This window comes from Montipora foliosa, chromosome 10 (assembly GCF_036669935.1).
Source record: "Montipora foliosa isolate CH-2021 chromosome 10, ASM3666993v2, whole genome shotgun sequence".
NCBI lineage: Eukaryota > Metazoa > Cnidaria > Anthozoa > Scleractinia > Acroporidae > Montipora > Montipora foliosa.
Genome location: NC_090878.1, coordinates 13693790 through 13706289, shown reverse-complemented (window position 1 = coordinate 13706289; position 12500 = coordinate 13693790). Strand labels below are relative to the sequence as shown.

The 12500-nt window shown below is 39.3% G+C and overlaps 1 protein-coding gene across 1 annotated transcript in view; it reads left to right on the top strand.

Annotated features, from left to right (window-relative positions):
• LOC137973331 (transient receptor potential cation channel subfamily A member 1-like) overlaps positions 1–9886 on the top strand; it is a 30601-nt gene extending 20715 nt beyond the window's left edge. The window contains exons 6-15 of the mRNA XM_068820120.1: positions 2011–2084; positions 2496–2678; positions 2916–3089; positions 3819–3965; positions 4915–4995; positions 5618–5798; positions 6214–6274; positions 6805–6871; positions 7154–7234; positions 7856–9886. Of these exons, the coding sequence (XP_068676221.1) occupies positions 2011–2084; positions 2496–2678; positions 2916–3089; positions 3819–3965; positions 4915–4995; positions 5618–5798; positions 6214–6274; positions 6805–6871; positions 7154–7234; positions 7856–7904 (1098 nt within the window). The 3' untranslated portion in view covers positions 7905–9886. The remainder of the gene's footprint in view (positions 1–2010; positions 2085–2495; positions 2679–2915; positions 3090–3818; positions 3966–4914; positions 4996–5617; positions 5799–6213; positions 6275–6804; positions 6872–7153; positions 7235–7855) is intronic.
• Positions 9887–12500: the final 2614 nt, after the last annotated feature.

Below are 12500 nucleotides of genomic sequence, written 5' to 3'. Positions count from 1 at the left end.
GCCCACGTTCACGCAACATTGTTGCAGGAGGGCATGCGCGCTAGGTCCACTTGTTGCGTGTTGCGCGCCAGAGAATTGGGGCACATAAACATCGACATGTTGCGTTGAAATTGTTGCGTGCGTTTGGCCAGCCCGTTCAACACATGTCGCAATATCATGCAACAATGTTGTAAGATGTTGCGTTGAAATGTTGCGAGAGTTTGGCAAGGCCTTTACTTTTCAGACAATGACCTCTTCCATAATGGCTGCCAAATAAAATATTCGTCTGTTTTAATGCTAATAAGCCTTTCTAGCCTCGCCGCGACGAACAAATTTTAAAAAAAAAAATTGGTTTCAAAATGAGGGCAGTAGGTCCTCTTAACATGAATACAAAAGAATGCAAAGGTGATCGCCATTTATAGTTTGATGCTAGTCTTGTTTGAAGAAAAATTAGCTACTTTCATACAACCCACTATACATTTGCTTTGCCCACAAATTTTGCATAAACTGTTGTTTTCAAATGCACTTGGGAATAGTTGTCAATAGTTTATGCAAAATTTGTGGGGGAAAACCAAATGCGTTGCTGGTTATATGAAAGTGGCTAATAGAGCAGCTTTCACCAAAGTAATTACTTCGACCAACCACAGCAGTTGCAAACAGCGCAATGAACCAATCCAAATTCGTAGCAATATTCCATGTGACTTGCTCAAAGCGCGGCTATCTCTGACTTTGTTTGCTCATTGACCAATCAGAATGCTTGGTTTATTACTAATTTTTGCAATGAATAACCTCTTTTCTTTACTATGTAACCTGAAAACTGCATTTTTCTTAGCCAATCAGAATGGAGTAATTTTTTCATGTATATTATGAATTAAGAGGCTCGAAAGCGTTTCAACACTACTTAGAAGACTCTCTGTTTAGATCGAATAACGCTACAACACTATCACGTAACAGCAATGTTATGGTACCATATGAAACACCGATTATTTCCAAACAAGATGTGATCATTATTGTGATGTAATAAGTTACCTTGGCAACGGGAAAGCCCAGCAGAAACACGTTATATTTTGGATTTAGTTGCTCATATCTCAAAAACGAACTCGGTTACCCCCCTTTTTTATTGCTGAAAAGTGATAACAACGCCACGACAAAACTATCGGCAAAGTTTGAAAAAAGTCTGTCTTGAGGATTCAGAGCTACCTTAAAAAAATCACAAAATTAAGATGGCTCTGAATCCACTTGACAGAATTTTTTAAAACTTTGTAGAAAGTTTCATCATGCCCTTCTGATTACTTTTCAGAAATAAAAAATGAGGGTAACCGAGTTCGTTTTTGAGATATAAGCAACTCATGAAAAAAATAAAGGGTGTTTTTCGAGGCTTGCCCGTTGCCACGGTGACATATTACGTCGCAATAATGACTGTATCTTGTTCAGCAATAATTCGTGTTTCATTTGGTGCCACAATATTGCCAGTACATGATACAACGTTGTGTTGCCGATCCTTCTCATAAGAGCGTCACTTGGAAGCGTTGAAACTGGTTCGAGCCTCCTTAAGCACACCGTTTCCGAGAACGTCTAAATGGAGAGAACACAATGTTGCGAGAATTACATCAACCAAACAGCTTTCCTCAAAGGGGTACAATAAGTAATACAATAAATACTACAGGAGGTATGTTGAAACACAAATTTGAAAATGATTAGCTTCTGGTTTCTTCGTGAATACTCCGTTTAAATACTTAAAACGGAAAGAGTATTTGTCAACATCTTATTTCGGTTTTGGTAAGATGAAAGCCAGTGATAGGATAGTCTCTTGATTGTCCGCTTCTTTTTTCTCAGTAAACCTTTGAAAGTATATTATTCGTCGAATGAGTTGCAGATGATTGATCGTCATAAAGACGGGAAAAATATCATTCCTTGAGTTCTTTTACCTTAAGAAGCCAGCAAAAGTAAGCATAAAACTATAGTCTCTGGCATAAACCAGGCTTTTGAGGACAGGGATTAACAGCCTACGTTTCGTTTACGTTTATTTAGGAAGCAATTCAGCACCCTGTCGTTCGTATGCTTGTCTCAAGGAAGTGGAACAAGTTTGCACATCGTTGGTTTTGGTAAGGACAGTAAACGTTTCATGTACTTGCTTTTGATCTCTGGCCTGGTTATAGCCCATCCAATACCCATCAGTCGACATCTCACGCCTTACTTCTATTTTTCCATCCTTTCTCCTCCATCCTTTACTTTATTCCTTCTTTGTTCCTACTTTTAATGTTTACCCTTAGATTCCTTCCTAATCCCTTATCTTCCCTTGTTTGTTGCGTAATATTCTGCCCCATCCAGTTTCCTTTGGATTCTTATTCCTCCTTTATTCTCCATTTTTCTATCGCTATCCTTGATTTTCTTCCCCAATTCTCATCGTATTCTCTTAACTCGTTCCTATTCCCCCACTAATATTTGCGCGTCCTGGCCTCAATTTGAGTAAAATTTCTTTTCCATCCTGTCTCCATTTTTTGTTGTTGTTTCAGCGTTCAGGCAGCATTCTACGTTCTCTTCCTAACTGTGTTGTCCTTTGCGCTTATTCATGGCGCAACCCAAGACGATCCAACACAGTACAGCGGCAAAGCCAATGGCCTGCGCTTGTTCTGTGAAGTTCTCTCTATCATTTTTCTTATGTTTTACTTTTTCGAGGAGGTCAACCAAGCTGAACGGTGAGTTTTAAACTTCTTTTGTAGTAATTTATACAAGACGGTTCATCTGCCGCTATAAACTAAATGGAAAAAAATAAATAAATAAATAAATAAAAATAAATAAAGAAAATAAAGAGAAGAAAACACGAACCGTGAAAGAATCTCCAAATCTAAACAATGTCCGAATATGAATTTTCACTTTCCGTAGTAAAAGACAAGTTTATAAAAATAGTTGTTTTAATGTTGTCTTTCCTTTAGGGAGTGGCATACGTATTTCAAGGATCCATATAACTATTTTGACTGGCTCGGTCTGATCTTGACATTCCTTGTGATTCCTCTTCGGTTTGTGGAAGTCGATTCTCAGTGGAGTGTTGCTGGACTCGGATACTTGTTCAATTTCCTCAGGCTCTTCAAGTTTTCCTGTGTAACAAGGTATTATCTTGCTAATACTAAAAAGTCTTCTTATTTATCTCTTTTCCTTAGTAAACGAGTTGCGTGGATCGTTTAGCTAGACCCCTGGTTTAAAAGACCAGCCCTCCAAATTCGAACTATAAAGAATTAGTAGCAGCCTAATTTTGGACGAATGTCCTCTTCTTTTGTCTGATGTAAAGAAAACAAGAACATAAAGCCTTCTTAAATTCACTTTCCCTTTACCTTCAAAGTGAGTAGGCGCAAAGTTTCATTAGTACTAATAACCACAACAAAAGTGTACCAATAGGATTTGCTCTGTAAACGAGGCTGAACTGTTAGACTCACTTTGAAACAAGGCTTAAGTTTCCGACTCGCCTTAAAAACTAGACTGAGGTGAAGTCTTAAAGGGAACCTCCGCTCTTACTACAGAATGAGTTTAAACCGAAGGAAATTGTGTTTACAAACAAATTTGTAATAACAAAAGGGCAATCGTAACACTTCACAATTATTCAAGATGGCGACGCCCGCGAAACTTGGAAACAAAAATGGGCGATTTTAAAACTTATTTATTTCGGATACAAACACTCCCTTCGAAAATACTTTAGAGTGACTTGAAGTGGAGGTTCCCTTTTTAAAATTAACAAAACAGGACCTAACAGGGGGGGAAGAATAGAATCTATAGAACTCTTCAACAGACAAGCGCTTTGGTTTCAATTAACTGGATTCAAACTAAGTCATTTTTCCTTGTAGAACCACTGGTTTGTACTCCAAGACTCTTGCCAAGATCATATACCGGGACATGTCTCGCTTCTGTGTTGTATTTGTCATTGTGTGTCTTGGATTTTGCGGCTCAATGTACATGGCGCTTAAGGCCACAGGATCACAGGAAAACTTCAGGTAATTTCACGTATTTTTTTTCGATTTTGAAATGTTTCTGGTGTATATTATTTCTGAAAATGAACATGGCCGTCTTGACGCACATCCTTCTTGTTGGTGATGCTAAGCGATGCCAACTCAAGCAAGGAAATTCAAAACCATAATAATCTCTGCTTAGTTCACAAAGTGTATCCTAGGATTATAACAGCTACCGTTTTTCTATCATGAAGAGAGCTTTACTGGTCGACGAATAAAACCACTCTGACCAATCACTGGATGCGTTAACTTTGAAACGAGCCAATTGTTTTCGACGCTAATAGCAGATAAACGCGTGGGAACAATAGGCAACTTTCACGATGGCTTCATTGACTACAATTACCAGAATACGGTTTTTTTTTCTTATTTAAATTTTGTATTCCCATTGTATTCCGATTCCCAAATCTCTAATTAGCATGAGACAAGCAAGACCTGAAGGAGTCTGGTACTTGTAGTCAAATGGCGTCATCATGCAAATGTCCTATTGGTTTCGGTTTCGCTTTTGATCGGACGAGAAAGACAGAACCTTATCCATTCAATCGCCAGATCAGAATTTGAACTGGAAAGCGAGCTTTTGCACAATTCTGAATTAATAGGTACAACTGACAATTTGAAGGTTCTCCACGAAATTGGGCGATTTTACACGTCGATTTTTTTAATCGAAAAATACTGAAAGCCGTTTTTGTTTCAGTTTTGCTCTTCTATTCCCTAAGCGCACGTGTGCTAGATTACTGGCACTCCACAGAGTACACTTAGGGAGAAAATTGTACTCGTCCGACCAGACTCAAGTAATTTTGTTCGGTGTATCATAATACAATAAAAGGCTCGTTGCTTGTATCGTGGTTTTTTTACACCATCCTATTAAACGCGCGCTCAGCTTTTACTTTTTGTCCTTATGCTTTCTAATTTCGTTTTGGTCTGTTTTGGTTTTAAGCAATTACGCCTGGTTGATGTTGGCAGCGGTTCGAGCTCTTGCTGAGCAACAGCCTGTTGAAGAAGACTATTCCAAATTCAGGTGAAGAACCGGGTGTTACTAGGAAGCTAAGTAACGACTATGCGATCGAAAATACCCCAAAACGTGTTTAAGTGACAAAAAGACTAAGGACGCTACCCTAGTATCAGGGGTCATGTCAGCCGCCATGGAGGGTGCAACACACTGAGAAATCTCGCGTGAAACACTGGCGGGTATTGGCACTTAGTTTTGTCACAGTCGTATAATCATGAGGCATATAATCACCCACCCTCCCCACACCGCTTGATATCGAAGATATAGAATGCAGAATTGAAGTTGACTACCTGATTTACTGTCCAAAAGTGATCTCCATATTGTACCCGTATTGAAGTCAAAATAGAAAATCGAAGATAAATATCAAAACTGTCCAGATGAAATGTCCAACAAAATAACTGATATATAAGAAGTGTTTTCACGACATTTGAGTCTGCAGCCAGAATGGTGACCCGCCCTCCCCTTTGGAAGAGTGGTGTTTGAAGTTAAACCATAAAAAAACATTTCTCCTAGTTTCAGCTTGTCCCAATCCATAACGACTCCTCATTCCTGATTATGTCTACGTTAAGGTTACACAGGGATGAATTTTAAACTGCTATAATGTAGAAAACGTTCTTTGGTTTCTCATCAGGTGGCTTGCCATTCTTATTCTTCTGTCCTACATGGTGATGGTGATTGTGATTCTATTGAATATCCTTATCGCCCAGATGAGTTACACTTACAGCGAGGCCAAGAGAACAGCAAAGCTACAATATGCCATCGACACCATGCGGATAGCTACTCGCTTGGAATACAGTAGATTTGCTAGATGGGCAAGTACCAACTGCTCAGTTGCTTTCATTTGAATGGCAGCACTTTAAGATTTCATCCACAGGATCGTAATGCAGAACCACCTTGAACAGCACGATAAACAGCACCACCGGAAAGTATAGTTCAGTAGCTTGGAGTAGTCACATTCTAAGATTCTATCCACGAACCAAACAAATCTGGAACCACTTTGTACAGCATAATAAACCATATCACAAGAAAGTACTCAGTGCTTAGAAGCTTTCATGCGAATGTTTCCGAATAACTGGACACTCGAGGCGAGGAGATCATCCACAGACTCGAATATTCGAACCACCTTGTTAAGCATAGTAACCAGGACCAAAGAAAAGTGTAGTTAACTCGTCAATTTTTTTCTTTGTGATATGACAAGGTGGTGATAAGATTTTTGCTTTGTTTCAGAACTTAAGGGTGAATAGTTATAAAGATGGCGACTGGATCAGTGAAAAGGAATTAGCAAAGGGTGAATATTGACTTTTAATTCCGAATGCGAAAGCAATATTGTGCCCTGCGTTATGTCAGTGATGAACCTTCCTCCTATAGACCGGGTGCCTATTCTAATAGAATGGATTAATTGGAGAACATTTTTGCGTGCGCAAATGTTTCCCCGGTAGTTTTGCCGTTTCGCATAGCCGGTAAATGTTGTTGTGAACTCTTGCTTCTCCGACGCAAATTTCCTTCCAAATCAAAACAATGTTTCCTCATTTATCCACCCTGGGAAGAAAAGTCCGTGATAGTCCTTACCTATTTCATCAAGCTTTTATTGGTGTCTGTCTTTTAGTATCACTGCCGTATTTCTGTGGCCAACCCCTCCCCTCACTCCCTCCCCGGTCTTGTAAGTAACTGAAAGTGGTAATAGTAGACTGACAATTCAACTTAAATGACAGACGTCTTGGTGAGATACCTGGAATTTTCCCCACATTTCAAGATTAAAAATTGTACGCGCTCATCTTACACACACAATCTTTGATTATTGACGATTTTGTGTCTTAGAAATGCTGGAGTATAGCGACGACAGCCATCCGTGGGAAACTATGGAAGAAAAGTTGACAAACATCAGGTTTGTAACAGTATCATTTGTAGGTTGAGAGCGGGCGAGGTTTGCTGTAGATTCTATTAAATGGTCGCCCCTTATAGCATCAACGGAGAGTCCAATTTATTTGAACGGTCCAACATTAGGGTCTCACTCTTGAAATTCAAAGACAGCTATCACGTATAGACTGAACTGAGATCATCAGTGGTGAGACTACGAACAATCCTCCCCCAAGTATCCGTCACTAATTATTTGAATAGTAAAACTGTTGTCACTGAAATTACTAGGTTTTTATTCCTTTCATTTTAGGAACCTTATGAGAAAAGTAGTGAAAAGAGAGAAGGAAACAGACCCATTGGAGAGCATTGATGACAAGTTGGCCAATATAACGTGAGTAAATATTTATAGCCGTTTCCACTGAGTGCCATTCAACACAAACCAAAGAATTTGCTTTGACTAATTACAACAGCAAACCCGGCCGATAAAATGAGCCAACAGCTACTGTTTTGAGCGGGAAAGCGCATTCGAGTAAGTCACCTCTGATTGGCTGTAAATTTGCACAGGCAAAGGTATCAAGATGTTTTGAAAGTTCTCAAAGTTGAGAACTAGGAAAAATCAGGAGTACTAAAAGTAGCAAGTAGTGCGAGAATAAGGTGCTAATTTTTCATTCAACTATGAAAAACGTTCATCCATTTGTTTTGATTTTGCGCGGCGTTTTTTATTAAAATAGCAAAACTACTCCGTGTGGTTGCCGTAGTAACTTACTTGGGATTCTACAAGGTTCAATTTGGAATAAATCGTACTGCTGTCGGCCAAGCAGAATAGAGTAACTTTGTTGAGAGTATTATAAGTCGGGAATTTAAAATCAATTTGTAAGTGTGGTATAAATGAACCATCAACAGTCACTAAATTTCTTTCAGCACTCGTTTGAAAATTGCGCTTTTCGCTTAGTTCATTCTGCGATTAACTCGGTAAAAAAGAGGACATTAATATCTATTGTTGCTTTCATAGGAAAATCGTCGAGGAGATTCCACTTCCACCGGGAATCCATGACAAGTGAGCCAGCGATGTGTTCTGCGGTATCTTTTACAAAAGTTGCCTAAAGATAAAGCAAACTGAACCGATAATCGAGAACCAGAACCGATTTGCCCGAAGCGGCATCATTTTGCATTTGCTCGAGCACGTGACTGCCAATGATGTTTCTTGGTGGCATAATTTTGAACAATGTTTCTTCACAAATACTTCAGAACAACTTTTGAAGAATTTTCTTGCTATTGCTATTTATATAATGAACTCATTGATAACCGTGCATAATTGTAACTGAATTTGGCGACTTCAGTTTTTAAACTAGAGTTCATTCCGTACGTAAAAGGGCTGTGTCACGCTATGCAACTTAAACAACAGAGGTGAACTATCAAACACCCCAAATGCAATTCATATTAATTAGTCCCAGATGCTGAATTTGGCTAAATTTCGTGTCACAGCCCCATAGACAAAATAGCATTTCAAGTCCTTTTCATTTTGGCCAATCTAAAGGCTCTTCAATGTCTACTAAGAAAATTGTCGGAAACAGCGCCGCGATGGCATGAGGAAAGGAAAGAGGATTTGACTACTTGAAGCAACTCAATTGTAGAAATTCTTACAGGTAAAATGATTGTTGAAAACTGCAGTATGCGGCGGACTTTGTCTAAATAACTTTGTTTTGATGAAGACAAGTGTATGGTCAGTAGTGCAACTGTGCAGCAATTTAAAAGCGATAGTTTAACTTGAGCTTTAGTTTTAGGACATACATGGATCGCTGAATCAAATCTTCAGAAATCTCCTCAGCGTCTCTTTCGAAACCTGTCAACGTAGCATGAACATACGTTGTTAGCAAACGGAGACACGGTAACTATGTAGATCAAAGAAAGGATAGAGAAAGGAAACATGAATTCAGTAATGTGAAAGGAGTCAAATGTATCTAGGTATCAAGTGACTTCACAATTATAACAATATTATTTTTAAACCAGGGTAGGAAAAAATTCTAAAAGAGGTTAGTGACATTCTTTTAATCCCAGTTGAAAAGAATTTTCGTGTATAATTGAATAAAATGTCATGTCCTTCGTTCAGTTAACCAGCGATAAGGCGTACTTTTCTTTAGACAGGGCACCACGTGTAAAGAAAAGTACGCGTGGTCGCAGGTTATCGTTCAGTGAAACCTTTGCATTTTTTTTTTTTGAGTTGACCAAAAAGCCACGGAACATTTCCACTTCATACACAATTGGTTAATGAACATTTAGATGTCCAAACTCGCCTTTTATCGAATTACACCAAACTGCTGTTGGTTGACTCAGTGTTAAAATATTCAGAGGTCATTTTCTTCACTTTAAAGAGTCTTTCCATTGAACACTCGCAGAATATATTTAATAATTTCCATTCGTAATTCGAAACGTACATGTTTTTAGTCAAAGAAAATCCTCCTCCATAAATTGAACTTTTGGAGGTCCGAACTCGCGTTTTTCCGAGTTACACCAAAGGACCATTGGTTTGCTGATTGCAGATTAACCGAGTTCTTGCAACGGAACGAAGTATTTTTAGAGTCCTTTTTAGTCGCATGAAGCACACATGTAAAGATAAGGTAAAAGAACTTTATTTCAAACTTATGCATAGAAAAGTATTCACGAAAGAACTTAACCGTGCATTTTTGGTATAGACTGTCAGCAAAGTGATTCACTAATTCATACTTTTCTTCACTGTCGTTGGACCAAACTTTTCATCACTGAGGAAATAAAATGGTTCAATGGAGAAAATGGCACCTCCTCCTCGCTCTCTCCAGCTGAAGCATTCTTTGGTAAGGAAGTAGACAAAAAACATAAAGACCTTTCTGGTCGTAAAGAAACTTAATTTTACTCTAGTAGTATTTGTCAAATACTTTGCACTTATTGACTGAGTGGAAGGGCTGGACGGGAAAATATTGGCGTACGGACCGAGCGCAGTGCCATGACCGAGAGCCAAATATTATCCTGTCCGGTGCGACCTAAACTCAGTCAATAAGCATGTTATCATATAGGCTCTTTACACTATTCATGAACACACAATATGTTGTTTGCATTTGCTTTTGTGGCTGTAAATAACTTGGATGTTTAAAGCGACGAAAAATCCCCTAAAATTGCATCGCACGGAGCAGTACGTGTTCCTAGTAGGGCCGTACGGCTTTTTCCGAACCTGCTCACGCTAATGCGTACGGCCCTCAAATATTTGTTTTCCCTCATACGGGGATTTTCCTAATAGTTTTACAATGAAAGCGCGACCGTTTGGCCGCTGATGTTCGTCCAACATGTTTGTTCGATCAAATGTTGGATGGAGTTTGCTTTTGATCAAACATTGCGACCAGCAATTCTGCTCGACGCAAAAATGTTGCGGTGTTTTGCCGCTCTTCCAACAAAGTTGTGTCCTGAATCTAGTCACGTTCGCGCTGCTAGCCAATCACGAATCCCTATTTTATTTTCAAGCCTAGGCCTCTAGCATTATTTGCAACAAAGATAACGGACAAGGATCAACAGCCAGAACCCTTGATCAGCGAATATGAAGCAAGGCCATTTCTTTGGGACACTTTTAGTCCCCTTAATCACTTTCGCTATGTTTGGAGATTTCTAGTTCAATAGCGTTTACAATTCAAAGTTCTGCAAATTGATTCGAGCTCACTCTCATTATCTCCTAAGCGCGGGTGTATCTTGCAGTAAAATACCCTTTTCTACATGTTTTCTTAACCATTTTTGGTTTTCCTCGTTTGAATCCACCATTTCCGTCCTAAGACAGCTCCAGTAGCACAAACGCTACGAGCGATTTACGTTTCAGTGTTAGCGCCATACTTATAAATTTAGCGCCAACTTGAACTTGAATGTTTCATCAAGCAATGTTGAATAGTGTTTTGCCACTACCTCAACATTTACATCCAACTTTGTTCGATAGTTTGGCCAGGGCTTAAGTTGTGGTTACACTAGTCCTTTTACCCATTCGTAATTAAATAGCGTTTTCCCATGGGCAAGGACGTTTTTGTGTGTAACCGCGTTCCCTAGACCGAAACTATCCTAGGGTTACTTCCATGCATACATCGAAAAGAACTTCCAATGACAGTTCCTGAATTGAAAAGTACGGTTTATCTGCTCCCTGAGGTGGCTTGGCCAATCATAAAGCAGAACGTAGCTAATACACGAAGATATCTAATTATATTAATCATACCTTATTTATTTTACCCTGTGGGGAGACTTTTACTGTGTAACCGCATCCCCAAGGGTAACATGAAACCTGCGCTGAACCAAACCCAAGCCATTTACCTTCCGGAAGGCCTCAAAACCCAAGGTGTGTGCAACCGCAACTGTAGATTACTAGGTATATACGTATAAAGGTTCATACACGTGACGTTTTATCGATGTTTGATGGACTGTTAACCTCATTAATTATTAATGCTCTGAAGGGAAAACATGAGGCTCGTAGGAGGATAAAGAAGCCCCTTTTTTGAGGATGATTGAACCCGTTTGTGATTTTAATGTAGACTAGTTTAACGAGTCTCAATCATTCGGACTTCACATTTGTTCTACAAAATGGACATAGGCAACTGGTTACACCAAACATGTATAGATCACGTCCACACTAATATACCAGACTCACAATCATCATCACAATTGTTAGAGACAATTTTCTGATCACAAAGCAGTTTGCACTCACATTAGTATATGCTGATATAATGTTATTATGTAGATTACTCAGTAACATATGGCATGACATATACAGAAACGTTTAGTCCTGTCACTGATTTTAAATAATTTGACAAAGGCCTCATTCAATGTAAATTCTCCCTTGTGAAGCAATGAAAGAGCCAGTTATTCCTTTCTATTTTTATGTGGCATTCTTTCTTTTTTTTTTTCAAAGAGAAACTGGCTAATGCAGACGCGCAGCTCACCGGTTTTCTTGACAGCTACCACAATCTGACTGACCCATTCAGTTGGTTTGTCAAGAGGCCAATAACCTTAAGGCTTTCTAGTCTTGAAAGCTCCTCCTTAAAGGCTTTTCGCGAACAGACACGGGAACCTTTTTGGCCGGGAGAACGACAGGTTTGCAATCAGGGTCAACTTGAAGATGTACCTTCCCAGGGAGAGTTCCCAGGTTCTTATCGAAACTTCTGCATACTTGACTGTAATGTCATCACTCCCATCATTAATCAATCTGGAAATGGACTTGTTGCTGTTTCATGTCTTCGCATGGGTCTTCAATTCAGCACCGAAATTGTCAACAGATTCCGTGGGAAGCCTGTCCCTCTTATTGAAACACTATCTTTCATAAGTTTCGTTTACTTCGCCGATGCAATACCCCGCCATCTTACTCATAACCACACGCCAGTCGCTTTCGTTGTCATCTTCACTATAACCGAAGGTTTTGATTACTGAGCTTATCATCACCGACCGCAGCATGCTTGAAAATGGCGAAATGGATTATTAACCCACTGCTGCCGCCATGTAAGCGAAGAACAGAAGACAGGAAAACGAAAGCTAAAATCGAAGAACTTTTAAACAAATTAGCAGTAGGACCGCAAATCAGCACTACCGCCCGTACCTATGTCAAATTGCGCAAAGGTCTAACACAGATAACAGAGTGTCCTCAATAGCCTAGGGAAAAG